The 17,732-nt window shown below is 40.2% G+C and overlaps 1 protein-coding gene across 7 annotated transcripts in view; it reads left to right on the forward strand.

Moving 5' to 3' along the window:
* Positions 1-12,160, forward strand: part of AGBL2 (AGBL carboxypeptidase 2) — a 63,558-nt gene extending 51,398 nt beyond the window's left edge. For 4 of the 7 annotated variants that reach the window (XM_079105028.1, XM_079105032.1, XM_079105033.1 and 1 more), the window contains 2 exons: positions 1,806-1,889; positions 3,913-4,596. In XM_079105028.1, coding sequence (XP_078961154.1) covers positions 1,806-1,889; positions 3,913-4,086 — 258 coding nt within the window. In that variant the 3' untranslated portion in view covers positions 4,087-4,596. Of the gene's footprint in view, positions 1-1,805; positions 1,890-3,912; positions 4,597-5,677; positions 5,710-10,461; positions 11,379-12,101 lie in introns of those variants that run through there. The other 3 variants (XM_079105030.1, XM_079105029.1, XM_079105031.1) reach the window with 3 other exon arrangements.
* Positions 12,161-17,732: the final 5,572 nt, after the last annotated feature.

Below are 17,732 nucleotides of genomic sequence, written 5' to 3' on the forward strand. Positions count from 1 at the left end.
CTTGGTTCTTTTATATATATAAAATAGGTTTTGGCACAATAGTAGTTAATTCTTAGAGGATATGGTACAAAATCCCTTGCATGGAATGCCGCTATGCGGTTTATGGTGGTGTAGTAACGTCTCATCACTCTACACTGGGGAACCCCCACAGAGCACCGTTCAGTATCGGGGACCATTTGGTGTCCAGTGTAACAGTGGCAAGAGCACAAGCTTTGAGTCTGTCTTGAGTTCCAGTTCCATCCCCACTATTTTTTTTTATTTTTTAGATGTTGATAGACCTTATTTTATTCATTTATTTATATGTGGTGCTGAGAATTGAACCCAGTGGCTCCCACATGCTAGGCAAGCCCTCTACCACTGAACCACACAACCCCAGCCCCATCCCCACTATTTAATACAGGTGGAACATGTGAAATGCTGTATAAACCTGAAACTTTTTAAGCGTCAACTTGACACCACAAGGGAAAATTCTGTACCACAAAACTTGTTTCATGCACAAATTTTTTTTTTTTTTTTTTTTTTGTGGTGCTGGGGATTGAACCCAGGGCTTTGCGCTTGCAAGGAAAGCACTCTACCAACTGAGCTATCTCCCCAGCCCACAAAAAAATTTTTAAAAAATATTTTTTAGTTGTAGATGGACACAACATCTTTATTTATTTATTTTTATATGGTGCTAAGGATCAAACCCAAAGCGTGGCACATGCAAGGCAAGTGCTCTACCACTGAGCTACAGCCCGAGACTTCATGCACAAAATTTTTAAAAATACTGTGTAAAATTACCTTCAGGCTATGTGCATAAGGTGTATATGAAACATAATTGAACTTCATTTTTCTATTTTTCTTTTTTTGGTACCAGGAATTGAACCCAGGGGTGCCACATCCCTAGCCCTTTTTTTATTTTTTATTTTGAGACAGGGTCTCACTAAGTTGCTTAAGGCCTCTCTAAGTTGCTGAGACTGGTTTTGAACTTGTAATCCTCCTGCCTCAACCTACCTCCTGAGCCACTGGCTTTAAAGGTGTGCCCACCACTCTTGGCTTAACTTCAGTTTTAGACTTGGATCACATCCCCCAAGATATCTATCTCAGGGCTGGGGATATAGCTCAGTTCGTAGAGTGCTTACCTTATAAGCACAAGGCCTTGGGTTTAATCCCCAGTACCACATTAAAAAAAAAAAGCTATCTATCTCATTATATTCCAAAATCAGAAAAAAATCTTAAATCTGAAACACTTCTTGGTTCCAAGCGTTTTTTTTGTTTGTTTGTTTGTTTGTTTGTTTGATTTTTTTTTTTTTTTGGTACTTAGCCACATCCTCAGTTCTTTTTTATATTTTATGTTGAGACAGGGTCTTGCTGAGTTGCTTAGGGCCTTGCTAAGTTGTTGAGGCTGACTTTGAACTCACGATCCTCTTGCCTCAGCCTCCTGAGCTTCTGGGATTAGAGGCATGCACGATTGTGCCCAATTCCAAGCATTTCTGATGAGGGATACTGAAGTCTGAATTCTGTGAGTTACTTAACCAGCCAACGATTCAGTTTCCGCATCTGAAATATTGGGGTGATGATTTCTTCATCTTCACTTATTGTGAACATTAGAAGTGAAACTATAAAGTATGTGGCATATCATAGGCTCACAATTAACATTATCACCTTCTGTTCTTTGACTTGTTGCTCATTTGTGTCTTGCCTCTTTTTGTGTTAGACTATCATCATGAGTAAACATGTATGAATAAAATGCACACAAGTACTATATATTCAATAAAATCACACTCACATGGAAAATTTAGTGAGGATGTGTTAATTTCTTTTAGACACAGTTAAGTGGAAGAGAGAGAAACACCTCCATGGACCCACAAATGACCCTGATTCTACGTAAGAATAAAGAGAAAATGCAGGTACTTCACATAGTATATTTGTGTATATATTTATGTATTTTGTGTGTATGTGTGTGTATAAATTGCTGTCGTATGTATGGAATATATATATATATGCCAGTAATTAATATTATTTTTCAAATGTATTATGTGGTTTGGAGGGGTGATGCCACTGTCCTTCTCAGATTTGTCTGCCCAGGTAAACATCTAAGGCAGTTTATGCCCTTAGGCTATAAACCACTGGGACTGTGGGCCACCCTGGGACTTAGCCCACAAGGTACTACAGAACTTGAGAAAGACCAACCAGAGCTGAAAACTTGCTAACAAGAATTTAATTTTATTTAAACAAACATCTGTTAGACTGCCATTGTTTTGTAACTGCATGGCAACATGTCAGGTTAGATAGTGATAGAGAATACCCAGGGCAGCATTAGTAACACATGGGATATCACCATCAGTTGTGAGTGTACCTCACAGCCAGTGTTACCACTGATCACTCAATCTGAGGTTTACGAATGTCTTACTTCATCCATTTCTGTTGTTGTAACACAAGACCTGAGACTATGTGATTTATAATTGAAAGAAGTTGGTTTAGCTCACAGTGCTAAAGGCCAGAATTTCAAGATTGGGTGCATATACCTCTGGCAAGTGCCTTGTGCTATATCATGACATAGTGGAAAAATAGAGCAGCAAGTGGGACAAACTAAAAATGCAAAGCACAGGGGCAGCCTCACTTTATTACAACCTGCTTTTGTGGTATTTCTCACAAGAATTAACCTAGTCCCTTGAATACATCTCTCATGCTCATTTGCACTTACATATACTGTCCTGAGAGGGAGGAAATGGTGAGGAAGGGGCATACAGCTAGTAAGCTGTCCTTTCACATAGCCCCGGGCATATCTGTGGGAAGGTGTGGCTCACACGAGTCTGACTGTAACACAGGTTGAGAATCAACTGGGTTAACTTAGGCATACTAGACAGAATGGACAGTCTTGCCATGGTGACCCTGCTGTTTTCCCAAGTATGCGACTCGGGAATTCCTGGGTTGATGCTCTCATTTACCTATCAGGGTCTTCTGGAGAACCTGCTTACCATGTGTGGGACTCCTAAAGACCGTAAAGACAAGATCCTCTAGGAGTAACAGAAACTGAAGAGCAAGGAAAGGAAGTTTCAGGAAATCTTCCAAGCGTTATAGCACATGTATAAACTGAGACAGGAGGCTTGCCGCTTTGACGCCAACCTGGACAACTTAGCAACGCCCTGTTCTCCCAGTTTTTTTTTTTGTTTTTTTTTTTTTTTAATATCTTTTTAGTTGTTGATGGACCTTTATTTTTATTTATTCATTTACTTGTGGTGCTAAGAATCAAACTCAGTGCCTCCCACATGATAGGTGAGCGCTCTACCACTGAGCCACAACCCAGCCCGCCAAAATTTTCTTTCTTAAATTTTTAAAAAGCAAATGAAAATAAAAAGGACTGGAGATGAAGACTGGTAAATGATGAACTTGTTCTCTTTCCTCATTCAGCATGAATTTCACAAAGTCTCTAGATATTTAAAACCATATCCCCAAACTGAAACATGCTGGTTAGACTGTAACAAGTAACCAAGGATTAAATTAAATTCAGTACATTGGATGTATGCCATCCAAACCTTTATCTTTACTTAATTTGCTTAAAATTTCTAGTGGAATACTTGTCTAACAGGGATGTGGGCATGTCATATAAACGAACATGAACACATGGGGCAGCCATCTTGATGGATCAAATTTTTCTCTTTGTGTAACGTTTCTAGACAACTTATGAAATACAGTCCCTGTGCTTCTTGGGGCAATTAAAGTGTTGCCTCTGGACCTTGACTTGGCTGTTTGAGAGACAGCACAAATGCTTGATTTACCTCTGCCCTGTAACAATGTTGACCACTTGGGTATTGGGGGAGAAACACAAATACTTGCCACTAACTCCTAGTAAGGCCAACCTCAGTCCGAACTATAACTCTAGAATTTGCAACAGAAAGTGAATTCAACTTTTTTATCTTGTTTGCACAGAGTAAGAAGTCAGGTTTTACAGCATCATGCCCCCAGAGAGGAAGCACAGACTCCAGCCACGAGCCAGTTCCAGGTATGAAGCCGAACTGGCCTAGGAACAGAAATCCTGTCACAAAAAGAAGCCACACTGCCATGGCAGCATACCCATCCTTGCACATAAACACTTACCCCTAGGTGTGCCCTGGCTGTGCCACACAGGCACTTTTTCAGCCTTTGGGTCATACACATTCTGTAAGGGTTTGCGCTGTACGTGTTGTACATTCATCACACACTGACCTTACGCTTTGTACTTACACCACATGCGCATCCTCAATGCATACCTCATGCATTCAGTTTTTTTTTCTTAAGATGAAATTTTGTTATGGTGACGTCTGTGCTCATGGAACTACCACACAGATAAATCTCATTTTAACTAATATATGTTCTCTAAAATTAGGTGCAAATAAGTTTTAATAGCTCAAACTCTGTTATAAACATGTTTGGGGAGTGTGCTATGTTAAAACAAGTCTTGTGTCAAAGCTTTCAATTGATAAACAATTAGACTTTTGTATATCAGGTTTGCTCAAAGTAAGTTATTGCCACAGAGAGATAACAATTCATGTTTTACCCAGAATTTAATATTGCATATATTATGTTCAACAAGGTTATGTAAATTTTTTAACTCAATGATTAAAGTTCTTTCTCTCTAAACACTTGTTTCCTTTGATTGGTTAACTGCATAATCTTATGTGAACAGATATTTTATTTTAGCCATTTTTTGTGCAGTGGTCCCTCATGAACACCAAGCATTGTCTGCTGTTTTCAGCATGTCATGTCAGCATGCTAGAGTCATATTAAAGAAGATCACTACAGCTTATGCCAGGTCACCCCTAGTTTTGACTTTTCCTATCACTTTGGATTGAAAGTTTTCTAGCAGGGTATGATGTGCACGCCTATAATCCCAGTGCCTCTGGAGGCTAAGGCAGGAGGATTGAGAGTTCAAAGCCAGCCTCAGCAACTTTTGAGACCCTATCTCTAAATAAAATATAAAAAGGGCTAGAGATGTGACTAGGTAGTTAAGGGACCCTGGGTTCAATCCTTTGTAAAAAAAAAAAAAAAAAAAAAAAAAAAAAAAAAAAATATATATATATATATATATATATATATATATATATATAAAATGCTGGAGGCAAACTTTGAAAGTTGTTCAGAAATACTTGTTTTTGCTCCAAATAAATTTGGAAGAAATTCAGAACACATGATCAGTGGTTTTTATCACTGATCATGTGGGCTTTTTGAAGCCAAGCCTGATTGTACATGCCTGTACAAGGCTGAGACAGGAGAATCACTTGAGCCCAAGAGTTCCAGACCAGCCTGGGCAACATAGATGCCCATCTCAAAAAAAAAAAAAGAAAAGTATTTTGAACACAAAGCTTCCTAAGGATGTGGCTTGGATGTGTGTTGAAGAGAATCCTATGAAACTTAGGAGAGGCACCACATCAAATAATTGCTAAAAGACTAGTATACATGAGCCCTTAGGTTCAATTTCCCAGCAACACACACACATACACACACACACTAATAATAATAATTGCTAAAAGACCATGATAACAAATATCTAGCCCTATTTAGCTCATATGAAGTGGCATTTTTTATAAAGGATTGGTATTTGTTTGTTTTCAGAAGAGTGTGGCAAGTTTTCCTTCTCAGATATGGAAGAAGTACCACACAGGAATTTTCATGCTATAGTATCTAGGAGCCAAGGTGCCTGTCATTTCTCCTTCAGCTTTGGTAGGAGGCTAAAGGAGTCACTCTGGCTAGAAATATTTGAATGGCACCTGGGCACAGCGGTGTATACCTATAATTCCAGCAACTAAGGAGACTAAGGCAGGAGGATTGTGAGTTTGAGGTAAGTCTCAACAATTTAGTAAGACTCTTAGCAATTTAGTGAGACCCTGTTTCAAAATATAAAAAAAAAGTTAAGGACATAAGCTCGGTGGTAGAGCACCCATGGATTCAATCTCTAGTACTATACCCAAGCAAAAATTTTTGAACAGCGCTATGCATGCTGGTACACACTTCTAACAGGAAGCTGAGGCAGATTTTTTTTTTTTTTTTTTTTGCAGTGCTGGGGATTCAACCCAGGGACTTGTGCTTGTGAGACAAGCACTCTACCAAATGAGCTATCTCCCCAGCCCAGCTGAGGCAGAATTGCAAGTTCAAGGCCAGCCTCAGCTACTTTTTGAGGCCCTAAGCAGTTTAGAGAGACCCTCAAAAATTTAAAAGGCTGGGAATATGACTCAGTAGTTAAGTACCCTGGCTTCAGTCCTTGGCATCGAAAAAAAAAAAAAAAGACTTTGAATAGCTAGGAGAGTGGAATCACAGTAAAGCAGAAAATAAGCATTCCTTTTCTTTTTTTTTTTTGCGGTGCTGGGGACTTGAACCCAGGGCCTTGTACTTGCAAGGTAAGCACTCAACCAACTGAGCTATCTCCCCAGCCCTGAAAATAAGCCCTGAAAAAGACCTGATTTCAATCAGGTCTCTGGACACACAAGTTCAACTTACATCCAACTGTTGTTGATGGAGGTCAGGGACATAGGGAAGAACCATGAATGTACTCGGTGCTTTGTTTTCTTTATAAACTAACTGCATAGTTACTAATAAAAGTAATTTCTTGAGATTCAAAATGGATTTCAGGTCAACACTTTCTTAAGTCTTACTTTTAGGACCACGTGACCTAATAGGTGTAGTTTTACCATCTGATGGCAGCACACCCTTTTTCTTTTTCTTTTTCTTTTTCTTTCTTTTTTTCTTTCTCTTTTTGGTACCAGGGATTGAACCCAGGGGTACTCAACCACTGGGCCACATCCTTAGCCCTTTTAAACATTTTATTTAGAGACAGGATCTTGCAAAATTGCTTAGGGCCTTGCTAAATTGCTGAGGCTGGCTTTGAACTCCTGATCCTCTTGCCTCAGATTCCTGAGCTGCTGAGATTACAGGCCTGCATCACTGCAACCAGCCCGTTTTCTATTTTTGGAGAGGTGACAACACCTCTTGAAAGTGACATAAGTGGCATACATATAAACAGGTAAGGCAAAAACAGTAAGCATCACTCTTAAGATGTTTTTGGTGGAGCATTAACCATAGGAACTCTTGTCATTAAGTGCAAGGACTTTGCGATTTGGAGATTTGTTAGATACTTAGCCACTCAAACTACCATCACCATTGGCTTTATTTATGTTATCACCAAATTTGATCACAGCTATATTACTGTATTTTCTGTTGCCATAACAGAATACCATAGACTGGGTAATTTATGAAAAGAGAAATGTATTTCTTATGGTTTGGGAGGTTGGGAAGTTCAAGGTCTAGTGACCATATTTGGTGAGGGCTGCCTTTTTATTTTTACTTTTTTTCAGTGCTAGACATCAAACCTAGAATCTTGTGTATGCCAGGCAAACACTCCACCACTAAGCTCTATCTGGTGAAGGCCTTGTTGCTGGTGGGGACTTAGCAGAGTCCCAGAGTGGTGCAGGGCATAGAGCAAGCGTACCAGAGAGAGCTTGCTTTTATAACAAAGCTACTTACTCTCTTAAGCCATTCATGAGGGCAGGACCCTCATGACCCAGTTACCTCCCAAAGGTCTTACCTCCAAATACCATTAACGTTGCTGCTTTGGGGATCAAATTTCTAACACATGAGATTTGGTGCACATAATTAAACCATAGCAGCAACTATTGGCAAGAATATCCCATAAAATGCTCTGCTTTGCAGAAATAGAACTACAAACTTCTGATTTTCCAAGCTGTTCTCAGACTAATTCTGGTTTCATTATGTAGAATAGCAGAGATGTTTTCAGGTCACAGAGATTTGGCACCTTCTGTGCAAGATGCCTTTGAAGTGACAGAGCCTACTCTGTCCTTTAAACTACAAAGACAAACTGTACAACTTGGCTAAGATTTGTTGAATTAATTCCACCAAAGTCATTTCTGTCCATTTCTTAGCAGATTATTCTGGGGAGGGCAAGCTCACCTCTGTTAATGCTTACCAAGGTCCAACATCTTTATCCCTTTTTCTTTATTCTGATGCTGTGTGATCAACTAGAAAGAAATCCCATATTTATTTTCCCTGTTAAGTGGGTTCCACCTTGGCACTGCAGCTGAGTCATGTGCTCTACGAAAAACAAGCTTCCTTGTGAAATCAGGTTCTGAGCAGCATTGTTTTAGTGTGTATTTACTGATAAAGCTCTAGTGACAAACTGTGTTCCATGTCCAGAGTTTAATTAGGGTCATAAGAAAGGAAAATGCCCTAAGAATACAGAAAGAAATATAGGTTAAGCATCCCTAATCCAAAAGTCTGAAATCTGAAATGCTCCCAAGTCTGAAATTTTTGGAACATTAGCATGATACCACAAGTGGAAAATTCTGTGCCTGACCTCATGTTATGGGTTGTGATCAAAAGGCAAGTACACAACACACAGTTTATTCAGTGTCTCCAAGGGGGAAAAGATCCTCCCAGCCCCTCCAGCTGCATCACACAAACCTGTGTTTATGCTTGTGCGGTGCTGGGGACTGAACCCAGGACCTCACACATTCTAGGCAAGCACTGCACCACTGAGCCACATCCCCAGCACAAACTTGTTTCATGTACAAAATTTTTAAAAATAGTGTAATGTCAGTTGCAGTGGCATACACCTGTAGTCCCAGCTACTCAGGAGGCTGAGTGAGGCAGGAGGATCACTTGAGCTCAGGAGTTTGAGACCCACCTGGACAACATAGTGAGACCCTGTTTAAACAATAAAGAAAGAAGGGCTGGGGATGTAGCTCAGCAGCAGAGTGCTCCAAGCACAAGACCCAGGTTCACTGCCAAAAGAAAGAAAGAAAAATGGTGTATAAAAGTAACTTCCTGTTATGTGTATAAGGTATATATGAGACATAAATGAATTTCATGTTTAGATTTGGTTTCCATCCCCAAGATACCTCATTATGTATATGCATATATTATAAAATTCAAACAATTACAAAATCTAGAACCCTTCTGGTCCCAAACATTTCAGATCATCTATAATGCCGCTTAAAAATCCTGACTCCCTGCTGGCACATGTACACTAAGATACGGGCTATTCCCACCAATTCATGAACCAAAAAGAATGTGTGGGGCTGGGTGCAGTGACACACCCATGTAGTTCCGGCTATGTGGGAGGCTGAGACAAGAGGGTAGCAAGTTTGAGACCAGCCTGGGAAACTTAGTGAGACCTGTCTCAAAATAAAAATAAAACGGTCCAGTGGTATATCTCAGTGGTAGAGCACTTTTGATGCAATCCCCAGTACAAAAAAAAAAAAAAAAAAAAAGAATTGGAACAGTAACTGATTTAGGAACTATGGAGAGAACAGTGATGCATAGCTTCCATTTCTGCCCCTGAGCTTAAAGTCCAGGTGGAGAACCAAAATGAGTATACAAAAACAAGCCAGACATTTTGCTAGCTTCAGAATGCAGGAGTGGATTAAAGAGACACCAACTTGGCATTTAGAACACCTGGGTTTGGATCCTACCCAGATTGGGGGTCGGGGGAGGTGGGACAATTACTGAACTGCTCTGGACCCTCACTTCCTGACCTTTAAAGTGAAGTGACAGCCAGGCACGGTGGTGCATGCCTATAATCTCTAAGCAACTCAGGCCCTAAGCAACTCAGGCCCTAAGCAACGCAACGAGACCCTGTCTCTAAATTAAAGATAAAAAGTGCTGGGGATGTGTTTCAGTGGTTAAGTGTCCCTGGGTTCAATCCCTGGCACCTCAATAAGTAAAAATAAAATGAAGTGACTATGCAGGTCTACCAATCTCTAAGGTCTCTGGTTTTTTGCTTATTGTTTTCTTTTTTGGTACCAGGAATTGAACTCGGGACACTCAACCACTGAGCCATATCCCCAGTCGTATTTTGTATTTTTATTTAGAGACAGAGTCTCACCGAGTTACTTAGCACCTCACGGTTGCTGAGGCTGACTTTGAACTCACGATCCTCCTGCCTCAGCCTCTCGAGCCACTGGGATTACAGGTGTGCACCACTGCACCCAATAGATCTTTCTCTCTCTCTCTCTCTCTTTTTTGTACAAAACTGCATGTATTTGAACACTACCCAGCTACTGGTCATACACTGCAATAATGCACCTTAAATGGTGTCCCTCTTCAGCTTAGCCCATTTAGAACTAATCTCTGGTTCTTGAGGGAACAAGGTCTCTTTGGTTGTTCTGAGTATGCTCTCTCCCATGTTGTCCCAACTAATTTTGTCACAAGTCACCTCACCTCACAGCCCCCTGGACTAGCTATTCCTTGATCAGTGGGTTCAGTGACCAGTCAGTCCAGTAACCCTCTTCAAAGCCCCGTTAGCTCCCCTTTCTCCCTCCTGGCTTCACTTCCTCCCACATTCAGCCCAGACTCCAGGAATCATGGCGTCACTTACTCACTTGCCAGCAGTCCTCACCCTCTGCCCTTCTGCCACGTCCACCTGGTAGTTCCCCAGCTTTGGATCAGCCAGCTATCTCAACCATCTGTCCTTTCTACTCTTATGCCTAGGCTGCCAAGATGCTTGCAGGAAAATTTGCTATCGAGCGGACCAGGGCCACGGCACACATTTCCCCTCCAGCCTCTGAATTGTATCCTCTGCTTCTGAAACTGAAGTTGCCTTGCTTTTCCCCCTCCATGGTTATGTCACACCTTCTCCCTGGCCTCAATTCCCCTGCTTCCTCTCTGCTCCCACCTTCCACCAGCCAGGAGCCCTGCTAGGAGGCAGGTGGTTCAGAACCAGGCTGGAGTGTGGGGGGGGGCTGCAGAACTCTCTTTGGCAAGTTTGTTTTGCTGTGGTTTTGGCAAAATGATTCCAGAACAAATTTAGATGTATGATAGAACAAATAAATAAATGTGTTGATGATGTTAAGAAAAAAAAATGAACAGAGGGAGACAAACAAACAAAAAAAAACCACTATGAGAATGGATTGGAATTGGAGGTATCTGTATGAACCCATGCTGTAGCATTCATCCCTCCATGTCTGGGGGTGGGGGCAGATCTACGACCCTCTGTGTGTACCAAAGTCCAAATATGCTTAAGTCCCTTATATAAAATGGTGTAGGCTGGGGGTGTAGCTCAGGGGTAGAGAGTGTTCTTAGCATGCAGTTGGCTCTGGGTTCAATCCCAGTAACCACCCCCCAAAAAAACCCACAAAATGATATAGCACTTCTCTCTAGTCTACCCACATCCTCCCGTATACTTTAAATAATCTTTAGGTTACTTATAATATATAATGCAATATAAACACTATGTAAATGTTTGCTATACCATATTGTTTAGGGAATAATGACAAGAAAAAATTCTGCACATAGTTAGCATAGATGCAAATTTTTCCCTGAGTATTTTCAGTATGCTGTTGGTCGAATCTACAAATGTGGAACCCATGAATTTGGAAGGTCAGTTGTATATGTATGTAAATACAGATGTATGCACATACAAGTATATGTGTGCATATGTTTTTTAAATATATGTGTATATGTGTGTATGCATATTCTGCTTTGTCTGCTAAAAGGGCCTATAAATCAAATATACCCCATTAGTAATAAGCACATTGTACACTGAGATCTTGGTTTCTAATACCATTCCCACTAAAAAGTATCAGGGATCATTAGAGAACTGACTGATTCTGGAGACTGGAGCATTATAGATATGAGATGAGGAACCTGGAACATTTTGTTATTCCAGAAGATACAAAAGAACTTAAAAACAGGAGGCATTTCACAGAATTAAGGAACCACTCTGAAGGGGCTTCTACCAGCCAAATCTGTGTTATTAGGTACCAAGAAGATTAAGGTCATTAATAAATTGTAACCCATTGAAAAAATTAGGTATCAGTGATTTCATATTGATGAAAAAGGGGGGGAAAAGGTGGGGGAGAGCTCTTCCTCAAGGAGAAGGAAGCTGGGGGTCAATGGTCAATGTGGAGGGAGTTCTGGACTTGGGAGTTCATTTTGCAATTATATTAAAATGGATCAGACAAGAATCATCTATTGATGCTACATTTAGAAGGAAATAAGAGGAGAAGGCTATTTGTATGGTTTTAAAGTGTCTCCACTCAGATTGCTTATTAGTCGGAGAGGGAAAAATATTAATTATAATAATAATATATAAGGGAGAAAATTGGACAGCACCTTAACCAGGTGATCAGGGAGAAGCTGGACATCAGCTGAATCTGTGAACATCCGGTACCTTCTGATGTGAAGCCTGAGAAGGACACATAACTTATGAAGTATTCTGGTTGGAAATGCATCCCCCGAATCTAATCATAAGGAAACATCAGACAAAGGCACAGAGGAGCATTCTACCAAGAAGAATTTAGATTCTGGCCTCAGGGTGCCCAGGTTCAAAGGCTGGTTCCACCTGCTCTGTGATGTTAGGCAAGTCACCCTCCCAAAGACTCAGTTTCCTCCTCAGTACAATGGGAATACTAGCAGCATCCCCTCTCCAGGTCGTTGGGTGGAATGGACGAGAGGTGCGTGCAGTACCCTCAGTGGAGTGCCTGGCACACATGATCACTCAAGGATGGCTGTCGCCATCGTCCTCGTCCACCTGCCTCCCTGTCCTTTGTTCTTACAGAATAAACATGCCTAACTGTGGACTTAAGGCTAATCTTTCTATCTCATGCTTCAACTCCATGGCCCCACTTTATCTTCCCAAACTCTCCTCATTGCTTTCTCTTCTCTTCTGTCTCTGTCCCTCTCCAACAACAACTTCTCTGTGTCCTAAAAACATGCCAGCCTTTTCCTGTCTTTAAAGAAAGCACAAAAGCTTCCATTCCTTACCGTCTCCATTTCCTCCCTTTTCAAAGTTATCACCTCCCTCAGTAGTAGCCACCATTGCAGTAGGCCCACTATTTCTAAAGAACTTTACCTTCCTTTGAAAGGTAGCTAGTATGCCCCTATTTCACAGGTGAGAAAGCCCGGATTCATAGAAGTCTTTTGTTTTGTTTGTTTGTTGCAGTACTGGGGACTGAACCCACGGCCTTGTGTGTACTAGGCTAGTGCTCTACCACTGAGATCATGCCCAGCCGTTTTTATTTTAGCCCAGGGTCTCTCTAACACCTTCCCCAGGCTGGCCTCCAACCTCCTCCTGCCTCAGTTTCCCAGAGCAACTGGCCTAACAGATCTGCGCCACCATACCTGGCTCAGAGAAGATTTGATCTTAGATCTACCTCAGTCTAGAACTGTCCAATTTGGCAGGCAAATGAAGTTGTTCAGCTCAACAGGTACACATATCCTATTAGAAAGTAACTGATGATTTAAGAAAATTTTAAAGATTCCTTTTACTTTCAAATTATATATGGCATTTTCAAAAGCTTCCAAGTTGTTAGTTATTAATAAATACTTAAGTCATTTACACCTAATTACCTATAGATTAAAACATTCAGTATTTCTTTAGACTTTCAAAGATTTCCCTTGAAAAATTACTAGACATTAAGCAATCTTGGCAATCTCTAAACTAAGCCGTGGAAATGCAAATCCAAACAACCAGATGTGGGCTAAGGCAGGCATATATTAAAGGAGAAACAGGAATGTTTCCCTTTAACATTTTAAGCTGGGCATTGGTGTGGTGCACAACGTAATTCGAGGCCAAGGCAAGATGATTTGCGAGTTTAAAGCCACCCTCAGCAATTTAGCAAGGCCTTAAGAAACTTCTCAAGATCCTGTCTCAAGATAAAAATACTTTTTAAAAGACCTGGGGATGTGGCTCAGTTTAAGCACCTTGGGTTCAATCCCTGGTATCAAAAAAAAAAAAAAAAAAAAATTAAGGTTGGACCCACAGAGCAGATCTTATCTGCTTCACTTGGAAGACAAATGATCCAGAAGTATCTGTATCTGCTATACTTTGTTTTCCAGAGAGGACAGCAACTACCGCCTTGGCTCTTGACACACTTGTCTAATCTGTGCCTTCCCCTTCTGTGGAAGCACAAGGACACCTTCAGACATGGCCCCAATTACATTGCAAAAATACAGCCAAGAGAAGACAGACATGCTTAAGTGTACATAGTATTTTTATATTGATATTAATGCTTTCCTAAAGATGGTTTCCAATCAGTAAGATATGAAAGTTGTTTTCAAATGAGGAAAAGCTTCTCATTCATGGGTTGAATTTGTATTGGGTAAAACCAAGGAAATTAGTGAAATGGTGCCAAGAAAATTAGATTATTGGCTTCATTCCCGCCATTAACTCATCATATTTAATTTTGTTTCCTTAATTATTTCTAGAAGGAAAGATTTGAGAAAGCTCATTACTTGAATTAGTCACTTATCTGCAAAAAATAAAATCTTTTTAAACTTCCTTTGAGCAATGGTTGAAAATACATACAAGGCAGGACATGGTGGCACATGCTGTAATCCCAATAACTCCAGAGGTTGAGGCAGGAGGATCACAAATTTGAGACCAGCCTCAAAATAAAAATATTAAAAGGGCTGGGGTTGTAACCAAGTTCAATCCCCAGTACCCCAGTTCCAACAATAACAACAAAAACCCCTAAGTGCAGATAAGATAATATGTGCAAAGGAGAATTATTATCATAAAAAATGAAGTACATCATATTAATTACATAGGATAAGTATGGCCATTGCTGCTATTATTATCTAAATAGTCATTCTATCAGTCAGTCAAATATTCATTAGAAGACTCACATTTGTGTGCATGCCAGGGATTGATCCCAGGGTTTTGTGCATACTAAACACACTATCATTGAGCCACATCCCCCAGCCCTAAACTGAGATTTACATTTTTAAAATGTCATAGTAAATTTAGTGATACCTTCTTCGGCTTTTGGAATTTCCAAAAATGACAAAAGTGACAACATAAAACCAATTGTGAACTCCATTTTTGACAAATTGGAGACATCCAAAATCCCCAAACAACAAATGTAGGAAAGAGTTGTCAAATAACAAGAAAGTCAAAGAGAGATATGAGAAAAGATGACTTTGGCTGCAGATCTCAGACTAAACAAATAGAAGCACACTCTTCCATACACTGAAAGCGATGGGATCACTTTTCGGTTCATCCAAGAAAACTTTACATAACACAAGGTCACAAAGATTTTCTGTTGTCTTAAGAAGTTCAATAGATTGGGCTCTTTTTTAGGTCTTGCGGTTCATTTTAAATTAATTTTTGTATCTTGCATGAGATAAGGTCTAAGTTCCTATTTATTGAGGGCTGGAGTTGTGGCTCAGTGGTAGGGCACTGGACTGGCACATGTGAGACACTGGGTTCGATTCTTAGCACCACATATAAATAAATAAAAATAAAGGTCTATTGACAACTAAAAAAATATTTTTAAAAAATTAATTGAATACTAATGGACTCTCAAGTCTGTTCCATGACACCAATACTATGTCCATCTTGACATTATTTAAACCATATCTTTATAGTAAGTTTTCAGATAAGGTAGCGTTAAGCCTCCAAGTTGTTCTACTTTTTTTTTATGAAATATACTTTAATTATTTTTTTTTTTTTTTTACAGACTGCATTTTGATTCGTTGTACACAAATGGGGTACAACTTTTCATTTCTGTGGTTATACACAATGTAGATTCACACTATTCACGTAATCATACATGTTGTTCATGTATCTTCCTCTCTTGCAGTGCAGATCTGGGGTATTGCAGTTTCCCCCCATAGGCTTATAGTGACCCTGCAGGTTTCCAAAACCTCTTCTCTAGGGGGAGGTCAATATTAGCCGCACCCAGTACAGACAATCTGCAGCCCTAAACCAAATAGCCCCTATGAAGACATTAACAATATTGTCATAATAAACAGAGAGGATGAGTTCAATTATTATCTACAGTATAAGAGATTTGCAATGAGGTCAACAGTTTCTAAGGTGGACATTGAGGATGGGGAGGGGTGTAGGATGTAACTGTTAATGGGATAAGAAAAGAGTGTATAGAAGTAGGAAGAGTGTAGGAAGAGTGAAAGCAGAATCAAAAGAAGTTGGTTAGAGGCTGGAGATATAGCTCAGTTGGTAGAGTGCTTGCCTAGCATGCACATAGACCCTGGGTTCAAACCCCAATAGCACACACACACAAAAAAAATTGGTTGTGAGCATGAGAAAGGAGAGAAAGAAACTCTGAGGAAACAGGTAAACAAAAGGAAAATAGAACAAGAGAAATAAAAACTTAAAATTTTTCAAAAAGGAGGAAATAAATCTACACTGTAACAGTCATTTACTATTCAGTCTTCAGTAGCCTGATGCATGAGAGGCACCTGACAATGAGCTTCCAGTCTCTGGCAGGAGTCTCAGTATGGGATTGGCCCTACCTAAAGATGGTGGCTTCCACTTCCAGGATTATTCAAGATGGCTGCACTGGGTTCCAAACATGTTGGTAGATGGGGAGTTGTAGCATGGGGTGTGGGCCCCAAGTCCACGTGGGGTGAATTCATTCGGGTCCAGGATCCTGGAGGTTAGGCACAGTCAGTCAGGCCGGGGGTCCTGCAGGTCCTGGCTGTTGTCCCAAAAGAGTGGCAGCCACTTGTATCCAAACCTTTGGGTACTGTGACAGTGGACTTCCAGGCAATAGCTGGTGATCTGCTATCAGCCTTCGGGCAGTCTGCAGGTTACTGGTGGACGATTGGTAGGTGGACCTCAGACAGTGGGTGATGGGTAAGTGAAAGGTAGGCAATGGACAGGCAAGAGGCAGGCAAATCGGCAAATGGTAGATGATAGGTGGCAATCAGTGAGTGATCTGCACTCAAAATGTAGGTGATATGCTGGCAGATGGCAGGTGATTTCGGTGGACAAATGGGGTAAACAGCAGGGGATTGATGAGCACCAAAGACTGCCTCACAGAGAAACGGATTTTCCTCTGCTTGAAACCCGAGTTACAGAGCAACAAGGAACGCAGCCTCCCTCTAGTCCACTATCTTGGATCTGAGTTGTCCTACTTTTGCAAAATTGTTTTGGCTCTTCTAGGTCCTTTGCATTTCCATATACATTTGAGGATTGAATTGTCAATTTCTACAATAAAATGACTGACATAATTTTGAAAAGGGGTGCTTTGAATCTATTGATAAACTGGGGAGAACTACCATCTTATCAATTGTAATTCTTCCAATTCATGAATATAGTATGTCTCACCATTTATTTAGATTCTTGAAAATATCTCTCAATGATGTTATGTAGATTTCAGTGTACCGGTTTTACATTTCTCTTTTTATTTTTTTAGTTGTAGATGGACACAATACCTTTATTTTTTTTATTCATTTTATGTGGTGTTGAGGATTGAACCCAGTGCCTCACATGTGCGAGGAGGCAAGCACTCTACCACTGAGCCACAATCCCAGCCCTGGTTTTACACTTCTTTTGTCAAATTTATGCCTATGTATTTATTTTATGCTATTGTGAATCATTTCTTTAATTTCATTTTCAGATTCTTTTATTGCTAGTATATAAAAATACAGTTGAATTTTGTATATTTATCCTATATCATATAACTTTGTTAGCTAAAGTTTTTTCATGGATGCCTTTTTTCATGTTGAGGATGATCCATTCTATCCCTAGTTTGTTTTCTGGTGCTCGCAATTGAACCCTGTGGGCCTTGGGCATACTAGGCAAGAGCTGTACCACTGAGCTACAGCCCATCCCCATAGTTTATTTTGAATGTATTTCATGAATGAGTATTGAACTTTGTCAAACTATTTTCTCATCTATTGACATAATTATTATGTGGAGGGTATTTTCTTTGTTTTTGTACTGGGGATTGAACTCAGGAGTACTATACCACTAAGCTACATCCCAGGCCCTTTTCATTTTTATTTTGAGACAG

The sequence above is a fragment of the Sciurus vulgaris genome (genome assembly GCF_902686455.1).
Source record: "Sciurus vulgaris genome assembly, chromosome: 11".
Taxonomy (NCBI): Eukaryota; Metazoa; Chordata; class Mammalia; order Rodentia; family Sciuridae; genus Sciurus; species Sciurus vulgaris.